Source organism: Coturnix japonica, chromosome 6 (assembly GCF_054131305.1).
Source record: "Coturnix japonica strain WE chromosome 6, WE-NBRP24, whole genome shotgun sequence".
Classification (NCBI taxonomy): Eukaryota; Metazoa; Chordata; class Aves; order Galliformes; family Phasianidae; genus Coturnix; species Coturnix japonica.
In genome coordinates this window covers 18,078,109-18,097,939 of record NC_140668.1, presented here as the reverse complement: position 1 = coordinate 18,097,939, position 19,831 = coordinate 18,078,109, and the positions used below count along the sequence as shown (strand labels likewise).

General features: G+C 49.6%; 1 protein-coding gene and 1 long non-coding RNA gene across 3 annotated transcripts; both read left to right on the top strand.

Moving 5' to 3' along the window:
• The first annotated feature begins 3,461 nt into the window (after positions 1–3,461).
• Positions 3,462–7,272, top strand: LOC146760425 (uncharacterized). 2 transcript variants are annotated; one of them, XR_014947643.1, is made up of 3 exons: positions 3,462–3,559; positions 5,479–5,663; positions 6,976–7,272. It is a non-coding gene; the product is annotated as an uncharacterized LOC146760425 (long non-coding RNA). The 2 variants fall into 2 exon arrangements; XR_014947642.1 differs by lacking the exon at positions 6,976–7,272 and having other exon boundaries at positions 5,479–5,873.
• Positions 7,273–12,673: 5,401 nt separating this feature from the next.
• LOC146760424 (fibrous sheath-interacting protein 2-like) lies at positions 12,674–16,035 on the top strand. Its single transcript, XM_085551362.1, has 4 exons — positions 12,674–13,855; positions 14,116–14,241; positions 14,568–14,926; positions 15,288–16,035. The coding sequence occupies exons 1-3, from the start codon at positions 13,784–13,786 to the stop codon at positions 14,850–14,852; spliced, it is 483 nt and encodes a 160-aa protein (XP_085407488.1). The 5' UTR covers positions 12,674–13,783; the 3' UTR covers positions 14,853–14,926; positions 15,288–16,035.
• The last annotated feature ends 3,796 nt before the right edge of the window (positions 16,036–19,831 follow it).

Here is a 19,831-nt window from a genome sequence, read left to right as displayed (position 1 = left end):
CAGGCCATGGAGAGCAAGCGCCTCCAGTGTGAGCTGCAGGAGCAGAGAAGACGCTTCCTGCAGTACATCCTGGAGCACGTGGAGGGGCAGCCACGCGTCTTCTTCAACAGGGCCAGGGCCTGCCATCGGGCTGTAGCAGAGGTGGGTGTTCAGGCTACAGAGCAACAAGAGGCCTGCCCACCTGAGCGCAGGGAGCAGCAGGAGCAGAACACCCATCTCCTGAGTAAGCTGAAGGAGCTGCAGAGACGGTGCAGCCTCCTTGAAGAGAAGAGCAGAAGCTCTCAGCAGATGTGGGAGGAGGTGGAGTGGCTCAAGGACAAGATGCGTACGCTCTGCCTCCGTACCCAGCAGCTGCTGGAAATAGTCTGGCAGCTCAAGGAGGCCTCTTCCACATCCAAAGAGGCCACAGAGAAGGCAGAGGAGGTCAACCATCTGCAGGGACAGCATGTGGAAAAGGAGGCTGCAGAGCAACAAGAGGCCTGCCCACCTGAGCACAGAGAGCAGCAGGAGCAGAACACCCACCTGCTGAGGAAGCTAAAGGAGCTGCATAGACAGTGCAGCCTCCTTGGAGAGAAGTGCTGCCTGCTGAGGAGCAGAAGCTCTCAGCAGATGTGGGAGGAGGTGGAGCGGCTCAAGGACAAGACGCGTACGCTCTGCCTCCGTACCCAGCAGCTGCTGGAAATAGTCCAGCAGCTCAAAAAGGCCTCTTCTGCATCCAAAGAGGCCACAGAGAAGGCAGAGGACGTCAACCAGCTGCAGGGACAGCATCTGGAAAAGCAGAATGAGATGGCCAAGGAAGACCCGGGGTTCCCAGGCAGCACAAGCAGCAAGCTGCTGGAGCAGTGCAGCTACCTCCAACAAGCCCTGAGCAACCTGGAGAAGCAGTGCCAGGCCCTGAAGGCCCAGAACCACCTGCTGAGAGAGGGACGCTCTCCAGAAGCGTGCCAGAAGCTGCAGAGTCTCCAGCAGGCTGATGTCAAGCTTGGAGCGCTCAGCAAGCGTCTGGAGGAAAAATGCACACAGCTCCAGGAGATGGGGAAAAAGCTGAGGCCACACAGAAATCCCAAACAGGAATGCCCCGATCCCCAGGAAAAGCCGGGGGAGTCAAAAGTGTGGCCAGTGGCAGTCTGCATCTACATTTTCGCAGACCATCACCACCAAAATGAAGATTCTTAGCTCGTCACAGCTACAAAATCCTTATGAGGGCCCTAATGAGGACCCAGAAAACGAGCTTCCACTGACAGCTGGACAATACGTTTACATCTGTGGAGACATGGATGAGGATGGCTGGTTTCTGGGAGAGCTGACGGACGGCACAAGAGGACTGGTCCCTTCCAATCTGGTGGAAGAAGTTTCAGATGATGACCTGGATACCACCGTGCCTCCAGGGCTTCGTGATCTCCTGCTGGATACCGATGACGAAGAGAGACCAGGCAGCAGGAGCAGGGGCAGAAAGTGGTCACCATCCAGAAATCTGTGTCCGTGTGTTGGCTCAGCCTGGGGACGCCGAGATTCCTCTCCATAAGACAGTAACATCCCATCAAGATTCCACCTTTCTGGATGAAGGCTACCTCATGCTCCACTTGACGTTCAAGTGGAGTGTGGTCCATCAGCAGGAAGGCCTTAAAAATTCATCCCTTGTAAGACTGAGAATTTATTACACTGGACTGGACTAAAACAACAAAAAACAACAAAAACCACCAAAAACACCAAAAACACCAAAACAACTTTAAAAAAAATTTACATTATATATTATTTATATATTATATATATTATAATATATGATTAAACAATATATATTATAATATACATAATATACATTATATACATAATATATATAATATAATAAATACAATAATAAATAATATTATATTATATATATTATAATATTTTTTAAAAACTAATAAAAATAACCAAACCCAAAATGTGTGTCCAGTCTTCTTGTTTTTAGACAGTCTGCTTTTGTAAAGGTACAAGGAAAGGTAGAGGCTGAGGAAAGCCTCCAAAGTCTTTCTCAAGCGCTCTACCTACAAGTATTAGAATCAAGAGAGAAAGGAATCATCACTGCTTGCCTCTGTTCTTTGGGACACCTGAAGTACCTTGGAAGGCCACACTTCCTGAGCCCTACGGACAGTCTGTCCCAAAGCAGCTGTTTGATCATTTCCATTGGGTGACAATGCATAGCGCTTGCATCGTCTGCAGGCACGGACTCAGATGCAAATCCACATCCTTAACTGTAGGTCCATACATCCTTTATATACATGCTCCACCTCCTGCTTGAAATTTTCTGTCTGTCCCTATATATCAGCAGGGCAATTAGCAAGTCTCCTTCACGTCTAGACACCAACTGCCCATACAAGTGCATGTGATAATGCACACGGCTGCGGCCAGCACTCTGTGTAAGAAGAAACTGTCAGAGAGCTGCACATCAGGGAGGGGTTTCTTGGTCTCGGCCTCTGCTTGCTTTTCTGGCTGGCTGTGAGGGACGCTCACGACCAGGTGAGACAGTGGAGATCTCTGGGAGACAGGAGAGTTACATTCCTTGGAGCCAGATGTGAGTTCTTCATTCTTGAGAGTTGAATTCTCTTCTGGTGACACAGCCGGTGAGACACAGACAGAGGGACGCCAGTGGACTGTGTGTTCTTGCCCACTTGTGTGTATGCACATGGCTGTGAGCAAGGCTGTGCACATCTTAATGCACAAATGAGCGTGCACGGAGCTGTGGACAGTGCTGGGGTTGCACACATGTGGGTGTGCATGGGTGAGTCCATTAGTGCACGCATGTGGGAGGGTGTGCAAGGATGACGTGGTACGTGTGTGTGCGTGTGTGTGCAAGGATGGGGTGGTACGTGTGTGTGTGTGTGTGTGTGTGTGTGCAGGGATGGGGTGGTATGTGTGTGTGTGTGTGTGTGCAGGGATGGGGTGGTACGTGTGTGTGTGTGTGTGTGTGTGTGTGTGTGCAAGGATGGGGTGGCACGTGTGTGTGTGTGTGTGTGTGTGTGTGTGTGTGCAAGGACGGGGTGGTACATGTGTGTGTGTGTGTGTGTGTGTGTGTGTGCAGGGATGGGGTGGTGGCCATTTGCACGAGCACAGAGGTGTGCAAAGCGGTGGGCGATTGCTCCGTTGAAGCAAGAAGCAAGCGTGACAGTGCTCCAGTTGTAAGGAAGTGCATTGCTGGAACAGGGCAGAGCTGAGCCTGCAACTGCAGCCTCCTTTGCACAGCCCAGCTCTCAGAGGGTGAGACAGTTGTGCTTCCTGAGCAGCTCAGGGACGTTGTGGACAGAAGCAGCCGAGTCCAAAGTTCCTGGTGTGAAGTGCTCCGAACATCGGGCTCTCTGGGCGAGCTCCCGGCTGACAGCACTGCTCCCCTCTGCCCTCGCCCGGGCCTGCTGGGAGCTGCAGGGCCTGCTGGGAGCTGCAGGCCCCGCAGGAACTACCACTCCCAGGATGCTGTGCGGCAGCACCGGGCGCCGCCATGACAGTGCTGTGTGCAGTGCTGTGCAGGGCTGGGCCTGTGGGCTCAGGGCACCGGGTGCTCCTTCCCTGAGCCTGCCAGGAGGTAAGGCACCGTGAGGGTGGTTTGGGGGAGACCAAAAGACGTAGAGAGGACGTAGGTGGGACATGGAGGTGAGATAGATGGGGCATGAACTGGATCTAGAGAGAGGGGTGAGAAGGCAAGGTGGATATCCGACAGGTGGGGACAGGGGCCTGTACAGGCCAAGGGCCAAGTCCAGCTCTGCAAGCACAGCAACATGTCGGGGACGCCGGACTGCGGCTGGGGATGGAGCAGAGCAAGATGGAGAAAGGGGGGAACATTCAGGGAGCGAAGAAATCTCCAAGTGGGGCTTTCTCCATAGCTCAGCCTGCAGCGCAGCCACACGACCTAGGCAGGCCTCAGACTGGGATCCTGCTGCTGGGTGCTGCAGGGTGCAGCCTGGCTCAGTCCTCTCTGCACCTGGGGACTGATGGCTGTGTCTGGGATGGCAGTGAGCCTCCTCCACTCCAGGCTGAGCCACTCAGCTCTCCCAGAATTCCCGTCCATCCCCCTTTCTCATCCCTCCATTCCCACGCAGAACTGACTGAGGAGGGGAGGGATGGGTCCAATGGTGGTGGCAGATCTGGGACACTGCCCTTTCTGCTGCCCACTTTGCCCTGAAGGTGGGCCTGGGGGCCTGGTGGGCTTTGTAACTGAACTAGCGGCTGCAAGCAGAGGTGTAGCAAAGTGAATGCAAGGAATTTAATAATTGAACGTAGCAAACAGTCAAGAAATGACAGTATTCCCAACCATTTCCCACCCTAACAATCCTTTCTGATCCCATCCCCTCAAACTCCCACCCCCAATCAACTTCTCGCCCCCCCGCTCCCTCCCACCAATAGGTCCCTCCCTGTGCAAAAAAACCTCCCAGCTCCCTGTTGTAATCCAAGAAGAATGGCAGCAGCCATGGATCAAGAGAAGGACTTAACAGAGCAGCAGCTGTGGAGCAGGATAAAGAGCAAACCGTGTTGGTGGTGGATGCGACAGGCAGTGCCAGCAGGGCGTCCCCTGCTTCAAAGTGCACCTTTCCTCTCTCACCCACCACACATTCTCTCCTGCATTCAGGGTCTGAGGGATTTCTTCCAGTTGTACTCCATATCCGCGTGGCCAGTGCGTGATATAGAGCCCAAGTGGAACACCTGCTTGGAAAATGAAATCAACTCTCCCATTCAGTTCTATGAGCGTGCGCCTTCCTCTCAAGTGATGCGTGGTCATATTTGAAAAATCCAAATTAGTTGGATATAAGAGAGGTAATAGCATCATAACCGAGCATTACAAATACATTCAGTGATTATTCCCACAGATTCCAGCATTATTTGTAACATCAGACCCCATTGGATTCACATCCAATCTATTAACATAGTAGAAGCACAAGATAACCTGGATAATGCCTAATAACTCTGGTTCCTGAGACAGTAGTTGGCGAACCTGAAGGCAAAAGGTCAGCGTGCTAGGACAAACAGACAGCAGTATGGTTAAATATGGCTGCGTCCATCGACTGCCCGAAAAGCCATGCTTTTATAGCAGACAGACGAGGGCGTTTAAAACCACAGACACCAATTGGAGGAAAGCTACCGCAATAACAACCCCCCCTTCAAATACCCCCCCTTGAAAGCCACGAGCTACTCATTCTTTTCCTAGAGGTGTCCGTGGTTCTCATGCTGTTTCTCCCTCCACAGCTGCTGCTCTGTGAAGCCCTTCTCTTGATGCATGGCTGCTGCTCTGTAAAATACTTCTGGTATTACAACGGCCCCCCAGATTCCCACCCCAATAATTCCTTCCTCCAAATTGCAACACTGAATTTCAGAGTGTAACATTATCAGAGTACAATTTCTCCCCCAGAATTGCCACCCCACCAAGTTCCCTCCTCATCTCCCTTTCTGCTCTTCTCGTCTGCGCGTCTTCCTTACTTTCACCCTGTCCTTTCTCTTCTGGTGATGGAGATCTTCAGGCTGGAGGAGCTCTTGTCTTGCTGCAGCCACCCCAGCATCCCTTGCCAGCTGTGCTGTGCCCAAACTCATCCTCGCTGATCCATGCCAGCCGATCATCGATGTCTGCCATGTCCTCCGGGCTGCCTGCGCTTGTTGTCACTGCTGGAACAGCAGTCTGGAAAAGGCAATCTGGAAAAGTAAGTTCTTTGTACTTGATAACTTCTCAGTTCCTTCTGATCTCGATATACAAAGTAGTTCCAAGTCCCTGTAGCTTTTGTGTTTTCTTTTGCAGAAGGATTCTGTGATTCTGTGTGATTCTGTGATCTTTGAGATCCTTTTCAACCCAGGCCATTCTATGACTGTACAGTTCCATACTGGAACAAATATAAAATGCTAACTATGTAAAACATGGAGTCAAACCTGTGTGATTTGTCCACACCAGGAGGTGATTAGAAAACAATTTGTAAGCTACAAAGCTGCTTGCTGGAAAGGAAAAGAAAAGAAAACTACAAGAATAAGGGAAAACATTTCTTCCTGAAAATAGGAAGAATAATGGACCTGCCATGAAATTTGGGTGAAGCTGCCTGATTTTATGAAGCTATTCACATGATTTTCTTGGTGCTGTGTTTCCCAAATGAGTGGTTTCTGGCTCTGCTTCAGCACCAGTCTGCATGTGAACATCAACTCTATTCTCCATCTGGGAAGATTAGGACTTCCCTTCTCCCACCAGCACCACTGAATTACAGTTACTCAGTGGTTAAACAAAGGAATCCTTAAAGAAGGGTTTACAGCTGTCCTGTTATCTGAAGTGCTTGGGGCATTCTGATGCTATTAAGCTCTATGTATTAACAAGTTCAAAAAGAAAAGGTAGGCATCTGATTGTTGTGACAGTTTCTTTATTTGGAAAGCTGTACCACCCAACCACTCCTTCTATTTGATGGAGGTGACAAAGCTCAGTTTAATTTCTGACTGCTGTTTAAATTCTGAAGCTCGAGCTGGTTCCTGGAGCAGAAAAAGCTCGGAAGCTGTCCCTCCTACAAGGGGGAGTGATTTCATTCAAGTTTATTAAGATGAGATGAGTTCTCCTAAATGCGCTCTTCTCCATATGATTATAAGCAGAGTCTAGATGGTTGACTCAAACCAGACACCAAACTTTCTGATGGCCATAATGAAATGAAATCAATCCTTTACTGTGTCAGTAGTCTGCAACTAGAGCCCATCGAGTAATTCCCAGCCTCCTGCCTGTATCAGTGGCTGCACATAGTGAAAAAGTCTGATGGGATTTTAACCTCTAAAATGTTCCAAAGCAGCCAGAGGGTGAATATGTTCACTGTGCAAATACCTGCAGGAATAAGCTTGTCATGTATGTCCTCAGGTACCACAGTAGTTAATGGTGGGACTCAGTAGGTCATGCTGAAAGTTGAGTCTGCTGATCTTGAAGGTCTTTTGAAGGTCTTTTCCAGCCTACATGACCTTATGCTAATATTTCTGAAATTTATTTCTGTTCAGCTCCCAGAAAACCTCCCACCCAGCCCCCAGCTTACCCTGTGATGAAAAATAAAACAGAAACCTCAGTGACGCTGGCATGGTCTCCTCCGAAGATGCACCGCCCCATTCCAATCGATGGCTACATTGTGGAACCCAATAAACTAACTGGCTTCACCTGGGTGAGGTGCCACGAGTCTCATGTCCCCGTCCCAGAGTTCACGGTGAGCAATCTGTCTGAAGAGGCTGATGATCAGTTCCGAGTGTCTGCAGTCAATGCGCATGGACAGAGCCCGTCTCTGGAATTCCCAGGGAGCGTGCACCTTGGTAAGCACAAAAACCCCAATGGAAATGGGTCAGTGTGTGCTGAGCAGCTGTGTTGGTTCCCTAAAGATGCTTCCTTTGACTTTAAGGTTAGCAGTGCATTAACACACCAAAGGCTTTCCTTTATTCCTAGTTCTCCTATCTCCTATCAACATCCAGCTACCACTAAAGTGATACAAGATATATTTCTGTGACAGAGACATGAATATCCTTATCTTTTGATATCTCACATGTGCAAGAGGCAGAACTTTCTGTAACAGATCTTAAGCACAGAAGTGCTTCTTCCAGCACTCATGCAAAGGGAGAAGTAGAAATGTACCTATGATTTAATCTTCCATCTCTAAATGAGATACCAGACTTGCATCTAAAGAGCATTAAGACATCCATGTTGTTCTTCCTCAGACCCAGTCCTGGCTGTGAAATCCCCCCTAACAACTGGTGAAGCTGTACCTGGAGGGGATGCCATGTTTACTATTGACCTTACAACAACGTGTTGCGGCACTTGGTACCTCAGTGGTAAAGTCTTACAGGAAAGCGAGACCTGGATCATCAAGAGAACCCAAACTACTCACAGCCTAATCATAAAGAACGTCACCAAGAACGATAATGGAGCAGAAGTGAAATTTGTTGCCAAAAATGTTGATGTCAGCACCAAGATGAGAGTGAGAGGTATTTGCTTTGATCATTCTCCTTTCCTCTTACAGTCAAGGCAGAGTTGCTGTGATCTGATGATTAGAACTGGGGCTGCAGGCATTCACTGACTGTACCAAATACCTGAAACTGCATCCCATGGACTGACGTGAGTCCTGGTAATGACCTAAACATGATAGCACTGAGTGTAGGGTAAGCCAATCTACCCAGCTGCTTGGTATCTGAACCAGATTGCTTCATGCCAGCTGATGAATGTCTGCAGTTCACAGCTATTGGCCAGTGCATTCAGTCACCAGGTTTACCACTGCATCACCATAGAGCAGTACTTTCAGCTCCAGGTTCAGACAGCCTTTCTGATTGCACTGGAATAGTTTAGAAGTAGGGGAGCAATCATTCCAATAATATCTCTATCAATCAGCTTTGCATGACAAAATAGAACAAATAAACATTCATTATGGGAGGAGCTGTTTGTCATTGGGTGGAAACCTCTGCAGAAGCATGTTTAGAGCATTATTAATCAGTAGAAGGAGATGTTTGGTTGATTTTTACTTAGTAAATCCTGCAAGAAGACCAAATGAAATATCTTGAATTACTCAGCAGTGACACAATGATGAGTGCAGGAGCAGAAGGTGATACTTTTTCAGAGATCTTGCAGCAAACATTGACCACGTTAGCCTGATATAAATTGAAATAACGCGGCCTTTGCTCCTGACAGGTGCTGCAGTGAGATTTACCAATAAGAGCAAAGATGTAGAAAAGATCTCCGTTCAGCTGCGTGAGGAAACCAAACTGCAGGCTGAGCTTTCAGACTCAGGCGCTACTGTGGAGTGGATGAAGGATGGGAAGGAGCTCAAGGCCAGTGAAAAATATGAACTGCACATTGTGGGGAAGAAACACACCCTGAAAATTCACAGCGTCTCAATGGATGATGCTGGAAGTTGTCAGTGCATCTGTGAGGGGGATAAAATGCTCTATCAGCTTTCACTGAAAGGCATGTGACAGTCTGGGCTGTCCTCTTCCTGCCCAGGGCCAGCAGACTGCATTCACCCGACTCCCCGACAGTCCAACTGTTGTCAGACAGCATCTGGGGTGTTTTCAGTGGCTGTTTTGACTTGAACTGGCCAATCTGCTTTGTAGAGCCATTTGATTTCTGTGTTCTGTCCTGTGATTCGTCCCTAAGATATAGAGGAAATCAAGGGAAAGATAGGAAAAAGAGCATCCCAGCTTTCCTGTTCTTCTCTCAGGGTGGCCACAAGAGATGATGTCAAGAGCTCTTTTTGTAGCAGTGATCCCAAATGTAGAAGAGACCTGTGAAGAGTCACAGGGATGTTTACTTAGCTGTCATTCCATGGTGGACTTTTTCTTGCACAGATGTAGAGAGAAACTGAACTTTCCCACGCAGGTCTCTGTTTTGCTGCAGGGTGTAGGTCTGATCTCTGAGATCCACACGCTGGGTCTTGATTGCAATAAATGAGAGCCCTTTGTTTGCTCCAGTGGAAGACTTTCCATTTCTGCAATACCCTCTGCAGATGACACAAATGCAAATGAACCTTCTTCCCAGCAACAATTGCCTTTTTTTTTTTCACACTGAGTATGCATGAGGCTCTTCATCATATTCTGCTGGCTTGTCACCCTTGTTGGTCCATGGAGAAACAACAAAGCCCCAGAGCAGTGTATGCACTTTGGTATTGGAGAGCTTACTTAATTGCTTCTTCTCAAAGAACAAACTCCAGAGAGACATGGAGACAGCTCCCAACAGAATTGAATAATGGGACTTAATTGATGGAGAGCAGAACTTCCTGCCAAGGCTTGTCAGCTAGTCTTAATTTTGCTTTTCTTCTCTCAGTCATGTTAGCATAATATTTCATACTGGCAGGTCTGCCCCCAGAATTAATTGAATTCACTGATGGACTTTTCCATGTGCTTTGCACTGTAATGTGACTATCAAATGAGTAATCAATGCTGTTATTTTAAAATCTGTGCTGGCAAACTGTAAGACAAACAACTGCTGTTGGTAGCTTGGTTACTGCAGAATCAGCTTTCGTGTATCTCATAGATAGGGAAGAGACCCTTAAGGGTCAGCTAGTTGGACTCCCCCCGCAATGAACAGGGGCACCGCAGCTCCATCAGGTGCTCTGAGCCCTGTCCAGCCTGACTTTGAACATCCTCAGGCTCACAAATCTTATACCCATGCCACACACTCGCAGTATTTCACCATTCAGCATCGCCACTTGTATCTTCTCTTGCTGTAAATCAGAGCTACCTGGTAAATCATCTGCTGTGCGGGTCAGCTGTGTCTCTCCCATGGGCATCACGTGGCTGCTGGGAGGCTCTGAAGAGCTGCAGCCAGAGGTGTGTCACCCGCTGGGCCTCGTGCCCAAAGGAGCCCACAGGAAAGTGTTGTTGCAGTTTGTCATGCACTGCACTGCCATGAGACTTGACGTGCCAGACATCCTCTGACACGTGACCTCCTGCATCCAGGCAGGACATCTGAGACGTCTCCTTCAGCCTGACGTGGCTGCAGTTTCACACTGGTTTTACTAAGGAAGGAGAAGGCACGTGGATGAAACTCTTTTCCTGCTCTTCCTGGCATTAGCTCATAGTACAAGTAAAGCTCTGTCAGGTCAAGCCTGGAGGAGTAATGCTTGTCACTGACATGTTCATGTTCAGGGTGGAGCTGGAGGGTAAAATAACACAAGAAATGGTCATTGAAATTCAATATCTGTGAAATTCAGCTGGCTGCATTCACAGAACCTGGCGTTAAGATCTGTTTTCTGGTTTCTATCTTGAGCCTATTTTCCATAACCCAGTCCTCATTTATGAACTGAAGCTCTACTGAAAGCCTTTCGCTGTGTATGCTCATGCTGCAGTGCAGCGCTTGTGACCTTTAACAGCACATTCACATTCCTCTGATCACAGGATCCTTAAGGTTGATTAAGACCCTCTAGTCCGACTGCTCACCCATCACTACCATGATGCTCACCATCAGCTAGCTAAAAACTCAGCAGAGATGATAGATCAAGCACAACACTGGATTTGGGATGGCTAGAGATTCCTAAGATACTGAAGGATTGCTTGCAGGTGGTGTTGGCTCAGGTATTCACCCTGCATCCCACCTCCCGTTCTGTTTGGTTGAGAATCATGCATTCTGCAATTTCACTTTGTAATTCAAAGACCCTGGCTTTATCTGTTGAAAAACTGATCTAAAACAAGCCAAGAAGACTCCGTTGGAACTGGTTGATGCAGAACAAAGGACATCCCCAAAGGACAAGTTGCACTGTTTGATGAACATTATTGGATGAGAGCTAAGCTAAGATTTAAAAAGTTCTGGGGCTGTCTCTGAGCATCAGATACAGAGGAAGCCTGCATGATTCCCTGAGAATGGATACCTCCTACTTTGGTGTAGGGTTAAGGGAACACTAGCAGTAACTCCTATCACAAAATGTCACATGGCTCAGACAAAATGCCATCAAGAGGGCTTAATTAGGAGCACCAAATGGTCACAAGATGGTCTTAGGGCAGGGAAGTAATCTATCTATGTGATATTGATTGATGCTGTTAGTTCTTAACAGCTTGACTCTAGAGGGACTGTTCTTCTTTGGTCACCTAGTTTTAAAAGAATAGATGGCTCCTGTCTATTACAATTTTTAAGGCATTATTTGTTCACTGATGCCATAAATGTGCCTGGCATAGCAATTGGCCTTGGTATATTCAGCTCGGCGTCCAGTCGGATCTTGAATATCTCCACAGAAGGAGACTCCACCACCTCCCTGGGCAGCCTGTTCCAGTGCTACGTCACCCTCACCGTAAAGAAGTTCTTCCGCATCTTCGTGCAGAACTTCCAATGCTGAAGTTTCATCCCATTACCCCTAGTCCTGTCCCTACACATTACTGAAAAGAGACCAGCCACGCCACTATGGCACCCACACCTCAGGTATTTATAAACCTGGATCAAATCCCCTCTCAGCCTTCCCTTCTCAAGGCTAAACAGACCCAGCTCGCTAAATCTCTCCTCATAGGGGAAATGCTCCAGGCCCTTCACCATCTTAGTGGCCCTCCGCTGGACTCTTTCCAAGAGATCCCTGTCTTTTTTGTACTGGGGAGCCCAGAACTGGACACAATATTCCAGAGGAGGCCTCACCGGGGCAGAGTAGAGGAGGAGGATCACCTCCCTCGACCCGCTGGCCATGCTCTTTTTAATACACCCCAGGATGCCATTGGCCTTTTTGGCCACAAGGGCACACTGCTGGCTCATGGTCAATCTGTCGTCCACCAGGACGCCCAGGTCCCACTCAGCAGAGCTCCTGTCCAGCAGCTCTTCCCCCAGCCTGTACTGGTGCATGCAATTATTTCTCCCTAGGTGCAAGACTCTACACTTGCTTTTGTTAAACCTCATCCGGTTTCTTACTGCCCAGCTCTCCAGCCTGTCCAGGTCTCTCTGAATGGCAGCACAGCCTTCAGGTGTGTCAGCCAATCCTCACAACTTCGTGGCATCAGCAAACTTGCTGAGGGTGGTCACTATCCCCTCATCAAGGTCGTTGATGAAGATGTTGAACAAGACCGGACCCAGCACAGACCCCTGGGGGACGCCGCTAGTTACAGGCCTCCAGCCAGATTCCGCACCACCAACGACAACCCTCTGCACTCGGCCAGTCAGCCAATTCTCGACCCACTTCACCGTCCACTCATCTATCCCATACTTCCTCAGCTTTGTTATAAGGATGTCAAGGGGGACAGCATCAAAAGCCTTACAGAAATCAAGGTAGACTACATCTACCGCTCTCCCCCTGTCCACCCAGCTAGTGACATCTTCATAAAAGGCCTACAGGTTGGTCGAGCACGACCTCCCCTTGGTGAACCCATGCTGAGTACTCCTGATAACCTCCTTTTCTCCCAGTTGTCTGGAGATGGCGTCCAGCACAAGCTGTTCCATCACCTTCCCTGGGACAGAGGTGAGGCTGACTGGCCTATAATTACCCGGGTCTTCCTTCTTGCCATTTTGAAGACAGGAGTGACACTGGCCGTCCTCCAGTCTTCAGGCACCTCCCCAGTTCTCCAAGACCTCTGATAGATTACAGAGAGCGGCTCAGCAACGACCTCCAGCAGCTCCCTCAGCACCTGTGGATGCACCCCATCAGGTCCCAAGGATTTATGGACCTTAATGTTTCCTAGGCACTCACAGACCACCTCTTCCCTGACTAAAGGGAAATCTCCCATTCCCCACACTCTCTCATTAACCTCCAGGGCCTGGGATTCCGGAGGGAGAGCCCTTTCACTAAAGACAGAAGCAAAAAAGGCGTTCACTATTTCCACCTCCTCAGCATCCCTCCTCTCCCTGGAAGCACTCAAGGCCAGGCTGGATGTGTTGTGAGCAACCTGGTCTACAGCGAGGTGTCCCTGTCTATAGCAGGTTGGAACGAGGTGATCTTAAGGGTCCCTTCCAACACAAACCATTCTAAGATTCTAGGACAGAAAAACAGGCCAGCTCTCCCACATTGTTTCAGTGTCATTTACTTATAAAACAAGCTCTGGGACAACCCGAGAAGGTATTTGTTCCACGTGCAGCATCACCTGTGATAGAAACCAAGGAAGCCTACAGCAGGCCTCAGGACTCAGCAAGCCTTTTTGGCTCAAAGCAGGGCCAGCTGGAGCAGCTTACCACGAGTGCACCCAGAAGGGCCTCCATGCAGCTGCAGGCTTGCCGCATGTCATTGCATGTCATTGTGATGCAACAGTGGGTGAGCGTGACATAAAGCTGCAGGCTGGAACTCCGGCTGGGGTGGCCTCAGTTCGCTGCTGCTGGAGCGAGAGGTGGTAGCAGAGGGTTGCAGCTCTCAGAGAGTTCCTACCAGGAGCCATGGAGTGCTGTTGCAGTGCTGGATTCCGAAATCCAGATGAATTTCTGAGCAGAGCGGGGAAGAGCGGAAAGGTGAGAGCTGCTACATCAATAGAGGGCTGAGTGCAGTAGCCTGGGGTATGCAGGGCTGCTCTGGGGCTGTAGATGCTCTCCAGAGGCTGAGGGACACTTCTCCTCATGCTGGTGCTGGAGAAGGCTTGCAGGGAATCGCACCTCTCTGCATATCCCAGCATCGGTTACAGAAGTGGGGAGGGAGCTGCCAAAGGGAGCGGAGGTGGGCTGGAGAGGGGAATGGAGTGTCTGAGTGTCCAAGCGTGTCTTTGTCTTTCTAGCTCCGACCCAGAGGACAGGAAGTTGGAGCAGGAGGTAGCTGGCTGTTGGACCTTCCACTTGGGGTTAAAATCCCTGTGCAGCCCGGCACCAAGCTCCTTTTCGCCAGGAGAAAGCTGGGGGAAAAGGTGAGAGGAGTAAGGAAGCGTCAAAAAGGGCTCTTGTTTCCTGGGGTTGCCGCCATGCCAAGGAGGCCTTGTGTTGGGATGCCAATCCCATGTGTTGGGATGCTGGGGCCAGGCACCCATCAGGCACAGAAATGTGGAGACCGGGTCGTTCCTGGAGGAGGGTGCAACCCTCTGCTCTCCCTCTTGGAGGACTTAGGAAAACCCAGACATGACTGTTTGGGAAAGAGGCAAGAGGCCAGCCTGTGGGTGTGAGCAGCTTGGAAGTGTCTCTGTTTCTTTGCTGCTCTCTCCTTCCCCATTCACACTCTACAACACATCTCTTCCAGCTCCACCAGCCTTCTCCTCAGTTTGACCTGAGAGATCCGTACAGTCGCAATCTGTGCACAGAGTACAACAGCCTGCATGACCCGCATCTGCGGGAGTTCCACAACCGCAAAAACAACCTGCGGAACCTGAAGAAACGGGGCTTGGTCACCGAGGATGGCGACGTAAGTTTGGCTGTTGGGCTGACCAACACGGGTCTCCTCAGGAGGGCTTTCCAGTCTGCCAGGCAGGGGCCTGACACTACAGCCATCTGTCATTGTCTCTTCTGTAGGTTGTCTGCACTCTGAAGGAGTTCAACGAGTACAGGCAGTACCTGACCAGGCTGAAGCTGGAGAAAAAGCAAGCAAAGAGGCGAGAAGAGGTAGGCAAAGCCCAGTATTGGTAGGCACGTGTCAGCAGCATGGCACTGAGGGCACGGGCTTTACTTGATGGATCTGAGGGAGATGGGGAAAGCAGAAAAGGTGAGGGGCGGGCTGGTGGTCTAGGCATTGAGGCATGGAAAGGACAGCTCAGCTCAGAGCTGAGCTAGCACAGCGTGCTGGTGTGAAGGCAGCCTGGAAAGTTGCTTGCTTACAAGCAGAGCACTGTGGCAGCCGTTCTCTTCTGCCCTCATTGCAAGGCTGAAGCAGTGTGCTTGCCCTCTTCTGCGTAAAGCAGCAGTACTTAGGGTGGGAAGCACTCTCTAAGACAAGACCAAGCATAAACCCTCTGTTCCCTTCCAGGATGAGCTTCTTCAGGAGATTTCCAATTTGAAGAAATCGATCCACAGACTACAGATGGCCAGGGACAAGTTCCAGCCCGGTCCCGTGGATTACATTGCGGGTTCGAAAATCAGACCCACAATGCTTCATAAACCAGCTGGCTCCTCTCCTTCATGCTATAATCTTCTGTCTGGACAATGCAGAAGGAATGTGGCTTTGATGGAGCGTGGCCTTCAGGGAGACTCATGGAGCACAGGGCGTGCAATGAAGCTGCCTGAGAAGTCACCCAAACCTGCGTTGGGCAGGGAAGGCTCCAAACTCCCCAGAATCATCCAGACTACTTCTGCGTCAACAACAAACTCCAAACTCCCCAGAAGCATTCGTACTGCTTCTGACCCAACAGCAAACTCCAAACTCCCCAGAATCATCCAGACTACTTCTGCGTCAACAACAAACTCCAAACTCCCCAGAAGCATTCGTACTGCTTCTGACCCAAAAACAAACTCCAGAGTCCCTAGAAGCATCCAGGCCCCAGTGAAGGGAAAAGGAAAAAAAGGGGAAAACAAGTAGAGAGATTGGCCAAAAACCAAAACAGTGGCAACAAATTAGTTTTAATTGGCTTAATTAATTTTAATTTGTTTAATTCGTTTTAATTTGTTTAATTAATTGACCAAAGATGATACCAGAATGCAAGATAACACACTACAGTACAATATATCATAATTAGTATCAGAATTAGAATTAAAACCAATAAAAAAAATTAAAAAAATAACATTACAAAGTGTGTCCGAAAACTGAAGTCCTTATTCTAAAGCCGAGGTGAGACAACCCAGGGAGTTCTCGTGCTGCTGGGATCAAAAAGGAAAGGGGAGATCAAGTGATATACGGATGGCTTTTATCTTTTGCACTGAACATAAAGGGTGACAGAGCAGCAAGCAATCCTCTGGGGGATGTAGTTGTTCTCTGCTGGGGGTACATGCAGTGTTACAGGCTTGGGACAGAATGGCTGGATGACTGTGAAGAGGAAAGGGACCTGGGGCTGTTGGTCGATGCTCTGCTCAACATGAGCCCACAGTGTGCCCAGGTGGCCAAGAAGGCCAAGGGCATCCTGGCCTGTATAAGAAACAGTGTGGCCAGCAGGAGCAGAGAGGTGATCATCCCTCTGTACTCAGCTCTGGTGAGGCCGCATCTCAAGTACTGTGTTCAGTTTTGGGCTCCTCACTACAAGAAGGACATGGAGGATGAGGTCCTCACAGGGGACTTCAACCACCCTGATATCTGTGGGAGGGACAACACAGCATTGCACCAGAAATCAAAGAGGTTTCTGGAATGTGCTGATGATAACTTCCAAGTAGTATGGGAACCTCAAAGATCAGGTTAGGAAAGCTAAAACCCAGGCAGAACTAAATCTAGCTGGGGACAGAAAGGGGAACAGGTATATCAGTGATTAAAAAGAAGGTAAGCGAGGATGTGGGCCCTCTCTGGAAGGCAACTAGAGGCCTGGTCATGAGGAATACAGAGAGAGCTGAGGTGCTCAATGACTTCTTTGCTTCAGGCCTCACTGGCAAGTGCTCTAGGCCCAGAGCCCAAACTGCAGAAAGCAACAGTAAAACTTGGAGAAGGTGGATCTGTAAGTGCTGTAAGTGAAGATGAGGTTCTAGACCATCGAAAGAATCTGAAGCTGCACAAGTCCAAGGGATCCATCCGCAGGTTCTGAGGGAACTGGTGGATGAACTTGCCAAGCCGCTGTGCATCGTATTTGAAAGGTCATGGCAGTCTGGTGAAGTTCCCACTGATCAGAAAAGGGGAAACATAACCCCCCTATTCCGGATCGGGAAAAAAGAAGATCCAGGGAACTACAGGCCAGTCAGTCTCACCTCTGTGCTTGGTAAGATCGCGGGGTAGATCCAACTGAAGGCCCTACTGCACCACACGGAAAAATAAAGACAAGGTGGCTGGTGGTAATCAAAATGGTTTCACCATGGGCAAGTCAGACGTGACAAACTTGGTGGCCCATGTCAACTTCATGAAGTTCAACAAGGACAAGTGCCCTGAGTTGGGGAAATCTCAAGCACAGATAAAGGTTGGGTGGAGAATGGCTTGAGAGCAGCACCGAGGAGAAGGATTTGGGGGTCTCAGATGATTCAGCACGAGGTGGCAGTGTACGCTTGCGGCCTGGAAGGCCAAATATATCCCAGGTTTCATCAAGAGAAGTGTGACCAGCGAGTCGAGGAGGCGACTCTGCCCCTCCGCGCTGCTCCCGTAAGACCCCACATGGAGTACTGCGTCCAGCTCTGGGGACCCCAACACAAGGACACTGTGCTGTTGGAGCAGGTCCAGATGAGGGAAATGGAGATGATCAGAGGGCTGGAGCACCTCCCCTAGAAGGACAGGCTGAGAGAGCTGGGGCTCTTCAGCCTGGAGAAGAGAAGGCTCCAGGGGGACCTTATAGCAACCTCCCAGTATCTGAAGGGAGTACATAGGAAAGCTTGGGAGGGACTTTTTATAAATGCATGTAGTGACAGGATGAAGGGAAATGGTTTTAAACTGGAAGAGGGTAGATTTAGAATACATACCAGGAAGAACTTTACTGTGAGGGTGGTGAAACACTGGAACAGTCTTCCCAGTGAGGCTGTGGTTGCCTCACAGAATCACAGAATTGCAGGGGTTGGAAGGGAGCTCTAGAGATCATCGAGTCCAACCCTCCTGGAAAGCAGGCTCCCTACACCACGTCGCACAGCTCGGCGTCCAGTCGGATCTTGAATATCTCCACAGAAGGAGACTCCACCACCTCCCTGGGCAGCCCGTTCCAGTGCTACGTCACCCTCACCGTAAAGAAGTTCTTCCGCATCTTCGTGCAGAACTTCCAAAGCTGAAGTTTCATCCCATTACCCCTAGTCCTGTCCCTACACATTACTGAAAAGAGACCAGCCACGCCACTATGGCACCCACACCTCAGGTATTTATAAACCTGGATCAAATCCCCTCTCAGCCTTCCTTTCTCAAGGCTAAACAGACCCAGTTTGCTAAATCTCTCCTCATAGGGGAAATGCTCCAGGCCCTCCACCATCTTAGTGGCCCTCCGCTGGACTCTTTCCAAGAGATCCCTGTCTTTTTTGTACTGGGGAGCCCAGAACTGGACACAGTACTCCAGAGGAGGCCCCACCGGGGCAGAGTAGAGGAGGAGGATCACCTCCCTCGACCCGCTGGCCATGCTCTTTTTAATACACCCCAGGATGCCATTGGCCTTCTTGGCCACAAGGGCACACTGCTGGCTCATGGTCAATCTGTCGTCCACCAGGACGCCCAGGTCCCACTCAGCAGAGCCCCTCTCCAGCAGCTCTTCCCCCAGCCTGTACTGGTGCATGCAATTATTTCTCCCTCTAGACTCTACACTTGCTTTTGTTAAACCTCATCCGGTTTCTTACTGCTCAGCTCTCCAGCCTGTCCAGGTCCCGCTGAATGGCAGCACAGCCTTCAGGCGTGTCAGCCAATCCTCCCAACTTCGTGTCATCAGCAAACTTGCTGAGGGTGGTCACTATCCCCTCATCAAGGTCGCTGATGAAGATGTTGAACAAGACCGGACCCAGCACAGACCCCTGGGGGACGCCGCTAGTTACAGGCCTCCAGCCAGATTCCGCACCACCAACGACAACCCTCTGCACTCGGCCAGTCAGCCAATTCTCGACCCACTTCACCATCCACTCATCTATCCCATACTTCCTCAGCTTTGTTATAAGGATGTCAAGGGGGACAGTATCAAAAGCCTTACAGAAATCAAGGTAGACTACATCTACCGCTCTCCCCCTGTCCACCCAGCTAGTGACATCTTCATAAAAGGCCTACAGGTTGGTCGAGCACGACCTCCCCTTGGTGAACCCATGCTGAGTACTCCTGATAACCTCCTTTTCTCCCAGTTGTCTGGAGATGGCATCCAGCACAAGCTGTTCCATCACCTTCCCTGGGACAGAGGTGAGGCTGACCGGCCTATAATTACCCGGGTCTTCCTTCTTGCCATTTTGAAGACAGGAGTGACACTGGCCGTCCTCCAGTCTTCAGGCACCTCCCCAGTTCTCCAAGACCTCTGACAGATTACTGAGAGCGGCTCAGCAACGACCTCCAGCAGCTCCCTCAGCACCTATGGATGCACCTCATCAGGTCCCAAGGATTCATATTCAGTGACTGAATGCAACAGTTGTTGCTCTAAGAAATGCAATACTAAGCTAGGTCTGCCTGTAGCTGACAGCCATCAGCTTGCTCCTCAGGCAGGTTCTGTCTGGATGGAATGAAGGGCATGAAATACTGATGTGCTCATCAAACGCTGCTTGTTAGCTTAGAGACAAGGTGTTAAATAGGTTTGTTCATGTATTGCAAACATGTTACTTAGCTGCCTTCATTCTAGCTTCAGAAGAACATGTGCAGAATACAGAATTGATTAAAAGAAATAAGAACTGTCTGCATAGAACTTACTCTTTCCTTTACACAGGAGAATCAAGCACACGTTTGTATGTGAGTACCTCCAGAGGTGAAACTCGATCACCCAAATGTAATGAGCAGAGACATTA